Source organism: Pieris brassicae, chromosome Z (assembly GCF_905147105.1).
Source record: "Pieris brassicae chromosome Z, ilPieBrab1.1, whole genome shotgun sequence".
NCBI classification, from domain to species: Eukaryota; Metazoa; Arthropoda; class Insecta; order Lepidoptera; family Pieridae; genus Pieris; species Pieris brassicae.
This window is the reverse complement of record NC_059680.1, coordinates 6,191,592-6,208,618: the sequence shown is the minus strand read 5'-3', so window position 1 is coordinate 6,208,618 and position 17,027 is coordinate 6,191,592. Positions and strand designations below refer to the sequence as shown.

Sequence of the window (17,027 nt, the reverse complement as noted above, 5' to 3'; positions counted from 1 at the left end):
ACTCTGTATGAAGGAGCACTTTAATTAATATTTACGATTTTTGGTTTTTATTACTGTGGTTAAAAAGTCTTTTGGAATAATATTTTCAATAGTTACTCTAATAATGTTTTTTTTTTAAATAGGCCATGACATACTTTTGTAAAATTAGGTTAAATTTCCACTGCCCTTTACCGACTTATTTCAATGTCAGTCATGAGTAGAGTATTTCTATTGAGTCCGAGTTATGTCGGAATATCTAAGTGTAAGTGAAGTGGCCTAGAGACCTACATTTGTGTTTTATATGGAATTATTGGGTTTTGTGTAAAAATTTTAAGATAAAACATTTCTATTTTATGCCTTAATGGTATTTTATGCATACTGCGAGCAGCTTTTAGTTGTTTCGCTCGACTATTTGTAAATGATGCATGAACATTCACCCAAAATGAGTGTTGCGCAGGGTTTGGTTGCTTCAACGAGCCAGATGAAGACCGATATCGAAATAGAAAATCCCGCGGAATATGATATTAACTTAACAGAAGACAAGCCATCGGAGAATAACATAGAAATGGAGCTAAAAATCGCTTATGTCGATCCTACAAATGGTATGTATTTTAGATTGCACAGACGACTCATATTGATCTAAACTGTTTTAGTTCTGTTGTAATGAATGTGTCACACGTATCACAAATGTAGTAAATTGTATAAACATCTTCCGATAAACAGGTGAATATAAAAGAGCTAAATAATTGTTTAAGTATTTTACCAATAAAATATCTTTTGCTGTATATGGAAGGATATTTTAAAATTAACTCTACATAATTACAATGAATTAGAATCAAGTTTTGGGACATGAGGCTGAAAGGATTATGAATGCTTTTATTCATAACAGACAAGTGTTGGTTGTATAATAATTACGTGCATTGTTGAGTCCATACTCCATGGTAGTCTTACTACCTGCTCGTACACTCGGCCGCGCGGTGTGGCAACGTCGCATTCTCATTTCGCGGTAACTATGATAGAAGGAGCAATGCGAAGTAAAACAAAAAGCGTGTGTACCTGAATTATTTTAATATTAAACGAGCGGCGTGAACCAGCTGTATGTATGTTTGTAGCTATGTTTTAGTAGAGACGTTGGAGCAAGATTATATGAATTATATCTGCATGTGGCAACTATTAGGTAACAAGTGCGCGTTCAAAATGCGCCGCTTTGAAATTAGAGATTTTGAAGCTATAGACTGGATATTTTGTAGATTGACTTTTGCTCCTATAGTGATATTGCGTAAACGTTTTGCGTATTTTAGGAAGTAGGCCGAACGATCATTCTATTTCAATCGGTACTTTTAATATTAAGCTCAATTATCGATTTGGGTAATGAATTACATACATACAATTATAGAAGTTTCAACCTCCAAAAACTAATGAGAATGTAATATAATAAAAACAAAGAAGAATCGAAGATTTATTGTAATACATAATACACAAGGACCTTTGTTGTGGTTCTGTTCAGGAGCGCTGGTTTAAAAATAAAAAAAACCTCGATTATAGGAGCTTTAAATTGAATTGTATTTCGTTATTTTTTAATAATACATATTACAGCCATATCAGGATTAGCAATATATGTTGAAAAATTAGTTAACGCAGGGTTCTTTATAAAGAAATCGTAAAAAACATCGAAAAATTCAAATCGACTGGTGTTATTGAACATTTACCGTATTTTATATTCGCATTCATGAATATATCTTTACATTGACATACAGGGAATGCGTAAAAATAAGTTGACAGTAGCGGTTAAAGGCGGCTAAAGGATTCTGTAGATACACTTATCAAATCGTAAAATATTATATTTGTATTCGTGAATATATGTTTATTTTAACATATAGTGAATACGTAATGATGTTGACAGGACCGGTAAAGGTTCCTTCATACCGAAGGTTCGTAAGGGCGGAAGTTGCAATAAAATACTGAAACGTCTAACGAGTCAACTATGATATAACGTTAGTTGAATTTATAATTGCACATTTTTAAATTGCTTTCTGCCTCATCAACGTGGAGTGTTTTGCTTGTGATTTTATATAAAAACGCTGTATTCTGTAATAGTAGATTTATGAGCTGTGTTTCGACCTACTTTCCATCAGCGTGTAGGCAACCTGACCTAGTTGCTATTTATTTTCCATCTCTTAAGTTTGGTGTGAATTGCAGGTATATTAATAATGACGAACAGACTAGCAGACATGACAGTCAATGACGACGTTTTTAATACAAGAGTTTGGACCGTTAAACCTATCTAATTGTAAATAAACTAGACGCATAAATTTTATTAAAATTTGTCCGACATTTAAAGAGTTTCATTACAAACACAATGACCCAGTGATATTTATAGATTTTGTGCTGAATTTATATTTTACGATATGTCTAGGTTACGCCGGTTTTCCGTTGGACTGCCTCAAGATCAACCTCAGCATCAAATGAATACACTGCTTTAAAAAATAAAGACAATAAATTCAATGTGATCATGAAACAATAGTGCTAATAGTGGTCTATTGTTGTTGACCCTCAGCATAAAAATCACGTTCTAAGAATGTAATTAGATTATGTCACACTGAGCTGTTAAAAGCTATCGGAAACTAGGCTATCTATATATTAATAGAGCCAGACATTCTGCCTCTTCTAATTGTCCGTTGGTAATGTCAAATTAGCATAAATACTTCATATACACATCCAGTGTAAATCTAAAATTAAATTAATCCAAATGATTTTTTTGAAATAAATACATACTGTAAATAATATATTAATACTATTTGGGAAATGACTACTCATTATCAGTAGACCTCGACTGTGACCCACTGACCTACTTTTCTTCATAATAGCAATTAAATTGTCCACGAGTATTTTGCTGTGAATTAAGTGTATAAGAAAATGTTTTTAAACATGAAACCTTATTTATTTGTGGTTCTATGGTTAAAGCGCCATCTGTCGACGCAAGCGGAAACATTGTGAAATTGGTAAAGGTTATGGACCACGCCTGGTATAGACTATATAACCTCATACGTACTACGTTACGTAAATGACAATTGATAGAGCTTTGTGCTGTTATCTCACGTATAGTTAATCTTCATTTCTTCTGCTATAATAGAGTAATACAAGACAATTTGTTCAGTCGCCGATGTTGTCCGTTGGGGTTCATCGTTAATGGAACTTCTTCCTCATGCATGAACCTCTAATATTGTCCTACAGTCTTGATTTACAAGCTCCGTAGTAAATTTCCAAGCAAAGATATTTTATTACCGCGCTAACTTAAACTTTATCAATTTTTATAAACACGTTCGGACGCGACTCAAGTTCCCGTATTTATTTTTCTCTTCAAAAAGAAGTGCGTTGTCACTATTTATTGAGTCCTCGTAGTACATATTCATTAATATTTAATGGTTAAGAATTATGTGTGATGATAAATGAATTATCTCCCAGGCCATTCAAGAGTGAGACATGGCGAGGGGCAATAATTGGTCTTTATGGGAGAAGTGCTGTGTGCATAAAGTTGACTTGACTGTATTATTTACATAATATACTTGAGTTGAACATTGATGATAAAAAATATATAAAAGGCTTACCCGAACCTTGCCTAATCAAGCGAAAGATTCCTACGCTCGCATCTTATCTAAAATCGCTCTGACCTGTAAAGTGGCAATTTTTGCGTATATTTAAGCGTTTTACTGGTTTACTTTATATTTAGGGCATTATACTGAAATACAAAGCATTAAAATACCTTTACATTGCCAATAACATGTATCCAAATGACGCGGGACCAACTTGTCAACGAGTCGAGCTGAAAATGTTCTGCATCGACTTGACACAAATCTAGTTTTTATATAAATGAACGTAAAATTAAATTACATCGTTATATAATGATTTAGAGCTGATTCAAAGGTTATTACGAAAGTATGCTACAACAAAACAAGCGAAATTCTTTGGCCACATGGCACTTCGCATTTCTCTCTGCAATCAATCCAAGTTCTTGTTAGTGTTGCCGCATAGTTTCCTTCCCTCCCCTTGTCTTAGACCTCAACGCCTAGTGACAGTACGGCATTAAGAAAATCATCCTCACGCAATCTAGCCTCAGAGGTAGAGCTTAGTAATACTTTAATTTTAATAAACATCTTCATTATTACTAGTAAATAATAATTATCTAATTAAAATGGTACTCTTGGTCTCATTGACTACTGCTTGTTGCGAAGTTATGTTGAATGTGTTGGTTTTTGAAGTCACAGCTGTTTTGTATATTTTTGTAAAAATGTAGGTACTATTAAGATAATTTTTTTTATAATTTGCATGGTGACACATATTATTTTATAATCAGTATAAGTAATTAAAAGAATCAAAAAGGTCACCCCCATTGTTGTCCCTCTACTTTATTATATTAGTATTAGTATTTTATACTTTTTTATATATACTTATTAATAGTTTATAGCTAATTCCTCGACTATATTGTCGTCGGAGGAATTAACTTATGTACATATGTATAACTTAAGTAAATAGCATTGGTAACTAGGATAATTAAGCGCTGCTTATTTCTTTTAACAAATTTTTGTGTAATATTTACAGCAGTTTTTAGAAAGTGTCTTAAACAATTGTTCAACATTATTTCATTTAGGTTGTTACATTAATTACCATAACTCGTTCAGTTTATTATTATTATTGGAATCATTGAATGTATATTTCTTATTTTTTTGACGTTCATAAGTGTACATTGTGTTACCTATATGAATAATGATTTTTAACTTTTGAGTGTTATAGCTTTCGTAGCCATACACTGGACAGTCAGGACATGTAGTTCCGTCTCTTCAGCTGTATGCTGCAAGGACAGGCCGTACTTTATTTAATTCTGTACCTGTGAAGAATTGAAGATATATGAATGCACGTGACCTTTCAACATCTGCGTAATCAATCCCGTTGGTATTATTTGTTTAATGACACAACATTTGGAAGGAATAACTTAGTAATTGCAGCTTTATCACCGTTGCTATATCATGTTATCTGTGTTTCCATTTTTCTATCGTGTTTACACGTAGACAGTTCTTCAGATGCACTATAGGGAATCTATTGTAGACGGGCGCCTCTTCCAGATGCGCAGCTTTGCCAGTTGGCCTGCTCTGTCATTCCCCTCTATGGCGCTTTAACCCCGAAAAGTTAATTTTGTTTGTTGATTAAACGCGATTTATATATATTCTTACGGATTTCGAATAAGGGAATTGTAAGAGCGTTCACTTGCAATAGCTTCGAGTGCACATCGGGAGTGCCAAAATATATACCTTAGGTTGCTTCTGGGTGACAAAAGATCCTTTCGCTTTAAGAATAGCTACCAGTTCAGCTTCATACACGGAACAGCATTAAGATAGTTTCAATTTATGATTCTCAAATTCGGCACCATTTTTCCATAAGGTCATTCATCTAGTCTACTTACGCCCGTATATAGATTTAGTGCTTATGCATCTATCAGGATTTTTGCAGGGATGAGGAATGTGTATCTACGATACTCTTTGTTGCCCTCGAATTCAAACTGGAATAAGTCTCTCTTTGCTTCACAGTGGCCTTTTAGATTCTAAGATCTAGAAGCAGTAGTCCGACGAGGAAAAAGCTGGCGTTCAGTGATATGGTTCAGTAAGCTCTACAGAACTTCGGCGCGAAGCCTCGTTGCACTAAAATTAATTGCTTCCTAATTACTAGCTTCTTAGGGACTGGAGCCCAAGCTGCAGCTGCATTTCCTATTTTTGCCTCGATGACTGCCGTATCAATAATATGAATTACACCTTGATGTAATCCAGCCAATTCTCGCTGCCATCGCTCTTTTTTTATAAATATTTAATGCTGTCCTGCATATATTGGAGATATTTATATTAAAGGTCAGTTTAGGATGGAGAATCAAACCAAATATTTTTTTTCATAAGGTAGAAGGATTCTTCATACATACACAGATGAGGTGTGTCATATTACTTTTTTGTTATAATCATAGCCTGAGATTTTTGTGGAGCAAATCTGAGTCTATTTTTGGTACCCCAGGCTATTTATTACATAGGCAAGAGCAGCATTTGCATGTCGTTCTATTTCAAGTGGCGGTTTTCCGACAAACACCATGATCGCAACGTCTGCAAAGGCTTGACTGGAGTACCTACAGTGCTAAAAGGTAAGGGGGTAGCTTTGTTTCCAAAAGTAGGTTCCAGAATGAAGCCATCTATGGAACGCTGAACGCATCCTTTCGTTGTATCTCTATTTACCTTTTCCCCTGCAAATTTTAGTTGCACCTATTGTTTAGCCAGCCGAACGCGTATCATTGGCCACCAGCCACTGTCAAAGGCTCCCTCTAGGTCCAATGAAAATATTAGTTTTTTATTGTTCATTTTGTCTCGTATATAGCCAATAGGGATCCTGGTCTTCTGTGTCTTCGTCTGTGGCAAAAAACCGTTTTGACGGTGGCTTCGATCAGCTATCAAAAACTTTTTCTAGGACTTGTTTAAGTGCCTATTTTATAAGGGGTCCTTAGTAAGTCAAACAGTTTGTACAATTAAACTGGTTGTTAGCAGAATTAACCTTTAATGTAGAGTCATATATATATTTAAAATAATATTCTATTTCACACTTCATACACCGCATTTTGTTTCTCGTGAAAAATTGGCGAGCTATGTAATCAACTTTGTCAGCACTGACGTATGTGCGCTGTAAGGTTTCCCACTATAGGAAATGTCCTTGATATTTCGTAATGAGAGACTCGTGGGTATTTGTCGGGCCTATTGTTTGAAATCATATAGCAAAATTGCCTAAACGCCAATTTTTATATGACCCGTGGGGAAGCAATTTTCTCTAGTGTTGTTTCTCGTATACGTTGCATCTGTGAGTCGGTATTAGATTATTTACTCAGAAAAAAACGCGTACTTTATAGACATTAACGAAAACACGTGGATTTCTTTACAACTAAACTTCACTGCACGATAAGCGAAACGATTGTTATTTGTATAAGCTATTTTGGAACAAATTTACGATGTAGGCACGTTGACGAGTAGGTCCTTTACGCAATACAAATCACGAGGCAATGCTAACGTCAAAATAACTTTTTGTCTGACTCATTGTTTTAACTTTTTCCAAGGAATTGTGGAGAGAAGAATTGGAAGCCTTCTTGTAAATAATTATACGAAAGGCTTTGTAACGAAACGAAAATTCGGAGAGTTGAAAGGGTTTCACAAGGGACAAAGCGCGCCACAGTGAGTTTCCATCGCGAAATGTGACTTATATAAAAGTTCAAGAAGTTTTTGCAATCATTTTCAAGTGTTGATGTAGAATCTTACCTTAACTATAATTCCTAAGTTTTTTATTTGAAACAAACCTCATTAATTTCTTATCTAGATGAAACATACCAATTTAAATGTTTTTTTTTTATTAATTTCAGACTAGAGAATTCATTTACTATTAGCAAACATTTCTACTTACGAAACACATTTCGAAACATTGTATTTTAATGGAAGCTACATATTAAAGAAAAATAAAATGGCTGCGAAATAAAGTTTAAAACATTAGGAGCCTTTCAATATACTTTTAAAATGTCAAATACACTTTATTAATCGTTTGTAATTACGCAATTATTTACTACGCTTAAACAATATTGTTTTAAATACGATCTGGTGTCGTCATCGTGGAATTTAAATATTTAAAAGATATTTTTCGCATTATTTCTCAGCGTCAGGACTTTGATAAAGCCATAAATTCTATATTTTATCTTTCTATGGATTGAATGTATATGATAATTGGGGAAAGAGGTTATGGGTAGTGCCCAATCGTAGGTGTAAGATCGTGCGTTAGAACCCCGGCAGAGAAAATTCTATGCAATTATACCAATATAAATGACGACGTGACGCAAAACACTGTTCACCTACTTGGCCTATTAAAACATATGATTAAGAACAGAAATTTGAGGTCACGACCAACGGTTGTGCCTGTTTGTTTCTATTTGAAAATGCATAAATAAAGTTGGTTACATCAAACATTAAGTATGTTTTTTTTACTCGCATTAACACATGAAAACTATTTTTTTTAAATAATTTAACGTATTTTGTGGAGTGAGTTTTAAAATAGTGAAGGCAGCGTCCGGTTTTCTGTATTCAAAACGACAGTTTGAGCACTATCTGTGTCAAGGTACGGATCGACTCTTGCGCAAACAGTTTTTTAATACTACGCTCGGTTGCGAGGTAATTAATTCGATTCGGAGTGTCGCAACGATACTTACTGTAGATTTGGTTTTACATGAATTCATGAATCTCGGGGAATTATGAATATAACGTTTGTTTACATGTAATCTTAAGTAGTAATTAGGTAATAGCCGTAGTCTGTGACACAATACAATTACTTGAGCCATGTTTCTCTAGATAATATAATGCAAATCGTGTACGTAAGCCAATGAAATTATGTAGAAATAAATAAGAAAGATATTATTATAAAAATGTGTATATCATCATGGCAAAAATAATGATTAATAAATTACTTATCAATAGACACTAAATATCCCAATGAAACCCTATGAATCACGTTGATTCAACGTTTTTCTTGTCACGTGGACGTCGTGTCGTTCAAGGGCTAAAAAATATATCATTAAATTAAAAATGGCACAACAATGTCTCCTTAATGGCTCGATGGCCCTGCTCTCGATCGGTCTCCTTAGATGGCTCACAAGCAGACTAGGTCGAGGAAAACAACTACAAATTCAGTGTTATAACTTACGTTAACTCTACATAGCTACTGACGATTTCCGAGTTTGCAGTCCAATGCCGCTTGAGACCAATGTCTGTGGAACTTCGTAAATATATTTGCGTCAATGTATAGTAATGTAAACAGTATAGCCATAAAAGAGCGTGATTAAGTTTACTCTGGTACAATCGACGTGGTCAATACTGTAGGTATGTTGTTTGTTCGAAGTTTGTTGTTGCGTGAATGGCCTTACGATTCAAGGCACTCAAAAGTTATAAGCCAGAAAAATAAAATTAAAATATCTCGACACCAAGTATGGTATCAGTTGTCAGTATGATCACTATGTAAATACTTTATGCTGCTATTTCGTTTTGCATGTATGAAGGTTATGTGATATATTTTGATTCGAGTCAAATTTATATATAATATATCTAACTGAACCGTTTCAACTGAAGTAATCGTGTGTCTCTATTCAGCACAGCGTCAATAGATACTTTAGATTTTATGAATAAGGGATTGTTTTAGAATCGCAGTTTTGGAAAAAATCTGAAATAAATTTTTAATATTCCAGTAGTTGCATTCTTATAAGCTACAAGTATGGAAGCTATATTTACCTATATATTGTATTATTTATTTATTATTGTTGCAGAAAGATTATATTTTTAGATTATACATAAGGGATAGCATGGTTAATATTACGCGAACCGCAAGGGATACTTACTAATACGTATATGCATAATTTTGGCTCTTAAAATGCGAATGTTACATACTGACAGTACACGATAAGTGGAGATATGCAGGACTCAATACCATTGACAGTGTGCGCTCAAATTGATATTTAATTGTGACAAGGTGACTTATAAATGCAATTAGCATTCAATTGCAGTGCATACGATGCGTTGATTGTGCTTTTGGGTCATACAGTATATGTGCCAACTATATACATGACTTGGCATCTCGCCACATTAGCAAAACTTCATTTATTCCCATATAATCACCATGAAGATGAATCCTTCCCACTTTGTTATACCCCTCGGTTTTTTGTTTGTTCATGGTTCGGCGATACTTGGGATCGCGTTTTTAAACGTTCATTATTGTCTATATTGATCGTAGAACGGTCTCGGTTTCGGTTCCAATGAAAAGATACGATTTTTTTTGACAAAACAATACTACACAATGTCATTGTCGAATCCGCCAAACGAGCTAGATAAATTAAGGTTTAATTTCGGTCCCTAAACAATTGTATAACAACTAAATATTAATTAGACTTTTAAAAAGAAAAGTCGATAACACTTTTCCAAATTGAAAGTGGCGAACTAGCGTTGTAACTGATAATATGTGCTTATCTATTATAGAGTAACGTCATTGCAAGCCAACCACAATGGCGGCTAACCTTCGCCTAGTTATTCACTCGGTCGGATCCGACCTCTCAGTAAATCTTTTCATAACACACGTTTATCCATCTATGTCGCTCTCTGAGACTATTTATATTTATCAATACTAATTTCACGGGTATGGGGGCAAAGGACATGCTTTCGAAGTCTAAACCCAATGGAATTTTTCACGTCTAACCATAGATTTTTCAGTAAAAGAAATCTCCATTTAGGCCGTTCAAAATCAATGTATTCTTATTATTAAATATATTAAAATAATATGGACACATTTTTGGTACATAAAACTTTACATCAAATTGGTATGTTATTAAATAGATGAATTTTGTCACAACCAAATTAAAATATTAAATTTTATTACGCCGCGAACTAAACTATTAATTGTTGACCCTGCACTATATAAGTTAAGTGCTTAGATATCACACTAATATGCTCATATTTACTTAACCCACTTATCCAAATAGAGATTTTAAAGGTGACCTCAAAACAAATATAGTGCATTGAATATTGAAAATAACATCTTGGCGTGGGCGTTTTCTAAGAAGATATTGAAATAGATTTAATAAAAAGAATTTTTAGGAATAAATTTAATAAAAAGAATTGTTAGGGTGTATTTCGAAACGTCTCATATGTTATTTTCGTACTGCGATCCCACTCATCGTCGTGGTAAAAGATTTTAAAATTTAAATTTTTTTAAATTTCGAATACGTAAGGGCTGAGCTCGTGTCTTCGAATCACGACTGCACCAATAGATTTTCCTTTGAGCGCAATTAACATTTGTAATCAAACATTGTAAGAAAATTTTGTTCTATTTCTAAGACACTAAAATATGTGAGGCACAGAAGGCTCACTAGATATAATCTACTTATCTATATTAATAAAAATGAATCGTAAGATATGTTGCTAAGCGAAAAACTCTATGAGTTGGTGCTATTCGAGATTTTTTTTCCTAGAATAATGGAGAGAAAAAAATGAAACATGTAGTTGAAAAATTTAGTTTTCTTTAGTACTTCTCAATAAAAATTCCGAAAAATCGAACAGTCTCTATAGGATAGCATAGAAAAATGTTCCATACTTTGGTGTGTAGCTACTAAAAAAGGTAGGCTAAGTAAATAATTATATTAAGGCGAAACGAAGTTTGCAGGGTTTGTTTTAAATACATAATTTAGATTTATTTCAACAACTTATACCCCAATTGCCTTACTTTTACTGTATCTTAGTTTCTTATCGTGAGTTCCGTGCTCCAGTTTCAGTGAATTTACATTTTAATCAAAAGTTCAAAGAATCAAAAGAAACGAAGCTCGCGTTCGCTAGTGAAAAATAAAAATATCAAACAAACAGATGCCATCTGTCAATATCCATATATACGTAGGGATTTAGCGCCATTATTAACAGGTGTATTATTTACGCCCACATCTCGATTTTTTAATAGAACTGGATCTTTTTTACCCAACAAATTTAATCTTGATTTTCAACATACATTCACAGACGTTTAGTGAAGGTTGTATCGTGTTTATAAGGCCTCAACTAAAAATAGTCGCGTTATACATCTCACTAAATGACGTAATATTATTTGTGTAACCTACTTTTGAATCGTGTCAACTGCACTTCTGTTATCCTCTGGCCTGGATTATTTGAACTTGACACACTTGCGTGGAATACCTAATACATAAATGTAGTACTTGTAATTCATTAGTGTTTATCTGCTACTCGACGTTATATATTGGTCTGACCTGTACCAGAATACAAATCTCACTGACAAGTGTAGAATTATTAGTCGAAACGCTTGGTACATCCTTTTTCTTTAAAAAATTTCGTGTCTTTAGACGTTGTATTGTCCATATAAACGCGGGCAAATTACCTGTAACGTTAGAACTCTAAACAACCTTGTTCAAATAATTAAATATTTAAGATTGTCACTTATTTTCTTATGTTAAGTTGCTTGTTTGTGTTTATTTACGATGTTTAGTAGAAATACTTGATTTATCAACTTTTAATTCTCATTTCATATGCGTCGGTCGATTTCCAAGTGTACTGTTCTAATATATATACTATATACTTTTAATAAACAAAATGTACCAGGTCGTATTAAAAAAATCCCACTTTAAAAGGCTAAACATTAGGCAGAGTTGATAGAGAAAAGTTATATAATGCCAATTATGAGTGGGAGGACCGCGAGACTGAACAAGGCCATCGGGATGAGTCCCACCCTACCCTCCTATGTCAAGGGAGAAACGAGTGTCCCTGTGACCTATTTTTCAGTTGATCTTGACACGCTCGACCTACTTTGTAGGAAATGCCAATTACGCTCAGTTCTAGTTGTTGCTGAAACAATCCCATTAAGACGTTGTTATGAAATTATATTGTTCTTTTCATATGCTAGCGATGCGTAGTTTTGCCGTAAAATATATTTTCTCTGGACACATGATATAATCTTTTATATCCGATATTTACGAGAATATCGTGTATCCTTTCGTATTATTATATATAAAATTTTATTATTACAGAACACAGTGTATGGTAAAGTAACTATGTATGGTTAATTTTAGGTTTTAATAAAAAAAATACTCATAATTTTGTGCTAGAACAAAAAATCCAGCAATTGAACGAGGTTCCTTAAACATAATCTGATGACTAATGGGTATTTATGTAAACAGTTATAATTCTGACCGTTGACAGATTTCGAGGAACAGATCTCAATATTATGATGACGATGGCTTTAGACTTGTAAATTCTTTAGAATTAACGCAATATAACAGAATATTTTCAGCCATTGAAGATTTCTACCGCGCGGCTTTCACAAGGATCTGAGTCATATAGGATCTATAGATACTTTAAATTGTGATCTAACGTAACAATTCAATAAAAATGGTTTGATGTGAATGTTTATACACACTATTGATGACTAACTACTTACAATCGTCGTAACTAACTACACAAAAATATAGAGTATTTACAATATTTATAACCTACGTAGTATAAATAATAATACAAAATTGATAAATATAAAATTAAAACAAATTTAAAATATTTAGTTTTTGTGACACCTTTAAACTGGCAGAATTTCCTCGCTGTATGCGAAAATTCGTTGAGCGAGGAAAGCACCAGCTCTGGTATCATCAGTACTATCTACCAGGAGCCAACTTAAATCTTTAATTAGCGCCCGTGTACCTGAACTCCTCGGACTATTAGTCTTTAGTCTAATGCTTAGTGAGTTGCAGAATTTTAGGAAACAGAGTATAATATAATACCTCAAAGGGAATGTTCGTCTCTTTCTGTCAAATTGTGATTACGCTGTCTTGATAAGAGACAGATGAGTAGGCAGTTGAGAGTTTTTCAGTGGAAACTTAAAGTAGAATTTAGTTTCTATGAATAAGAAAGTTAAAGGAGAAATTTAGCGGTAAGCTTGACGCCCGTTTGTAAAAATATTTTTACAAACAGGAGTCGGTTGTGCCGGTTCTGAATATCCATATGGACTGATTTGTATAACCTCAAATCTATTTCTAATGTTTCTGGTTACGGCTCCAATACAAACAGACAGTGATTACGAAACGTGTAACAGAAATATCCGTCCAGGACTGTACATTAGCTGTCCCGTGTGTAATCCCGTGACCTACTTTTGTGAACTTGGCCCATATTACGTAGTAGCTTCTCGTTGATACGCAAAACAGATGTTATATTAAATAGTTATATTTCTAGAAAATAGCTGCGTAACTTATAGGATTCATGGTTTTAGTAATTTTATTATTAGATTTAGACAAGAGTTTTAACTTAATGGCCGTTTTGCTTGTTGGATTTTTATACTAAAGCGGTCATCAAGCGCCTTGTCTAGTCGTGAGACCTTGCTAAAATTTCCTATCAATATCATACAGAGTTGTTAACAGAAATAAGTATGTATAATAAATACTATTTATATGCGCTAATATACAATGCCTCTGACAACATAGTAACAACATACTAACCTAACCCAACCTAACAACTATTATTACTGTGTCTTATCATCACAGCGTAGACAAAGTGACAGAACAATTCGTATAAAGTTTGACAGTATAATAAGCCAGATTTGTTATTATAAGTAAGCTAGTGTTGTGCGTTTTTATTCAACACAAAACAATATATTCAATTCGTTGCTGGGATCACATTGAAACAATCAAGCTCTTTAACGCACTATGTAAACCGGTATTCTTTATTTTAAAAACCTTATTTAAAATTATCTTAATTATTGCCACAATTGATCATGATGGTCATCGACTAATAGAGTAACAATAATAAACACCTTGACACAGTCTTGCAAGGGAAGTCCTTAAAAGAAATTCTAGTTTAAGTGAAAGACAGCATCGGACCTTGATGGCATTAACCAGTGGTTTTTTCCATTGTTTTCCAGATCTTTCTGTTTATATATTATAACGAGTATGCACATTTATTAATTTGAACTCACGGGCGCTTATTGTAAAAAAACATTTACACCTTGAAAATTTGAATTGCCTTATTTACGCATATACTGCACATGTACTGCACGTGTACTGTTAAATAGGAAAGCTTTTAAAATATACTTGAAATACTTCTCGTTAATAGATTGTTTTATTTAGTGTATTATATCCAATATTCTTGTAGTTTATATTTTTTGATCCCCATTAAATCGTTTGCCCCTCACTTACTTTTGGACAGCTGACCTTTGAGGGTACCAGTTCAGATTTCAAACATTGTTTAACACAGGACCACCATCTGAGCTGTTATAAATAGATACTAGGGTTATTCTCTTAAACATAACTCCTTTTATGCCATTCTTGACGTAAACATCACGTTTTGTAAATTTAACTGAAATATTTTATTTTGCCTCGCTATGTTTATACAATATACAGTGTATATATGTAAAAATTAAATGCTGTTCGTTTCTCTCGCTAAAACTCGAGAATGGCTGGACCGATTTGGCAAATTATTATCTTGAAATATTTTTTGGGGTACAGGGAAGTTTTCGGGAAACGTTTAAAAAAAATGTTTTGCTGTCAAATATACTATAGCTAAAAGATTCATTTGTAAATGTCGTGGAGGTTTTCATTGACTGTTACTGTATTTGTATATATAATTCGTAATCTCCTACACCGATTTCGACGAGTTTTTTGTGTGGGATCGTCGATCGAAAATCGTTTAAATTTAGAATAAGATGTTCTTTTTAAGACCGACGTACTGTACCGTACTTAACGACGTCTGTCTGGTTCGCTAGTTATATCTATAATTTTTCGCAGATCCATTGTTTTAAAATTATGTCACTGAGAATCGAACTGTAAAGCGAAGGTGCTGTCAGAAATATTATCTCTGTACTCCAGTTGATTAAACGAATATATCGTTTCAATAAAGTAATAAAACACATATCAGTAGATTTGTCTATAGATAATTTTTTAATACACTCAACTACACAGTGGATAATGATGTTACCAATTTGAATTGATCTATAAGTATATAAAACATTACATATTTATTAAAACTTCGTTGCATGTACATCAATTTGATACACTTGGTATAATTAAATAAAAAGGCTAAACTGACAGCCATAATCGCTTCAGAGCGATCTCTTCTAGGCAACCACTTGAGAAAAACAAAAAAATTAGATAAGGTGCTGCTGAAGTGTAAAAATACATAAGACTATATTTACACAAAACTAATGTAACAAATGTATATATATTTTGATCAGGATATGAGAATCATATATTCATTCATATATTCTGTGTGAATCACAGTAAGACGGATTGCGTAACCCGTTGTTATGGCTCCTCTGCGAAATGGATGCCGTTGTCTTGAGACGTGCACAAGAAACCTTAAGGTAAAATTCAGAGGCGAGACCTAACTCCGACTCCTGTCAAACTCCAATATGTGTAATTCCGACATACTTAGCGCTAATTGTTGTAACTGTAAAACTTTTGAGAGGAAAATGATACTATTCTGCAGAAATGCAATTGTGTCGAGGTCGTTTGATTCTTGAAAATGGATCGATGCTTGAATCGGCGGTGGCTAAATCGAAACAACTAATTTATTAAAAACTTTGTGCCCGATGGCCATGTTATTTTTATCATCATAAAACATCAGTTTTAATACTTTTGTTTTCTACTTTTACAAAGACTCATTTTGGTTGTTAAAACTGTTCTTTTAACCATTACTTTAATAGCTTGCAATGCAGTTTTACACTGCGATTAAGCATTATCCTTGATTCGGGAAAAAATGATCAATACAAATCGTAAGCCTTTCCGCTTATTTATAAATACTGAATCAGAGTATTTAAACTCTTAATAAATTTTGTACACTTCGATCTCTTTCTGTCAAATTGAAGTTAAAACAGTCCAATTAGACTGATCTGTTTGTTATGTCTCGTTTGGCCTGTTGACGAATGAAGTTGGCTTCCAAACACACTGATTCACACACTCCGCCGGCCCTACGAAACTAAATGTCTCTTGGCCAACGAAACGAGAAACTTCTAGCGGTCCCTGTCCTGTGCCACTTCCTGCTTATCGTTGGCTTTAACGACCCAGCGGTACCTGCGCCGGCCTACTTGTCTACTGTCTTTGCTTTTGTACTTTATTGACTGCCCGATCTTGGTATGCTCAAGGTGCCCCAACAAACATAGTCGATGGGCCTTGCGTTATAGTATTGGCCTTCCAATACATATAAATAATGTATTTTTTAAATTGTCAAAGTTCTAAATACATTTGTAGTCATATTTAAGTGGTTTAAAGCGTAAAGTTAGATAAACGTGCGTTGTTAGTAAACGTGTTATACAGGCGATATTTGAGATGACAGTGGCTTTCTCAAAATCCTGGTTTATTTTCCCATGTTTTGCAAGCTGTCGCAACGAAACTTTACGCATATTGAATCATCGGGGGTTTTTAACTTTCGCATCCGCATCTTATTACGACATTCGTGGCTTCCTTTATTACA

The 17,027-nt window shown here is 33.8% G+C and overlaps 1 protein-coding gene across 1 annotated transcript in view; it reads left to right on the top strand.

Annotated features, from left to right (window-relative positions):
• The first annotated feature begins 216 nt into the window (after positions 1-216).
• The window catches only part of LOC123719012 (nuclear hormone receptor FTZ-F1), a 57,934-nt gene continuing 41,123 nt past the window's right edge, over positions 217-17,027 (top strand). The window contains exon 1 of the mRNA XM_045676103.1: positions 217-581. Within this exon, the coding sequence (XP_045532059.1) occupies positions 398-581 (184 nt within the window). The 5' untranslated portion in view covers positions 217-397. The remainder of the gene's footprint in view (positions 582-17,027) is intronic.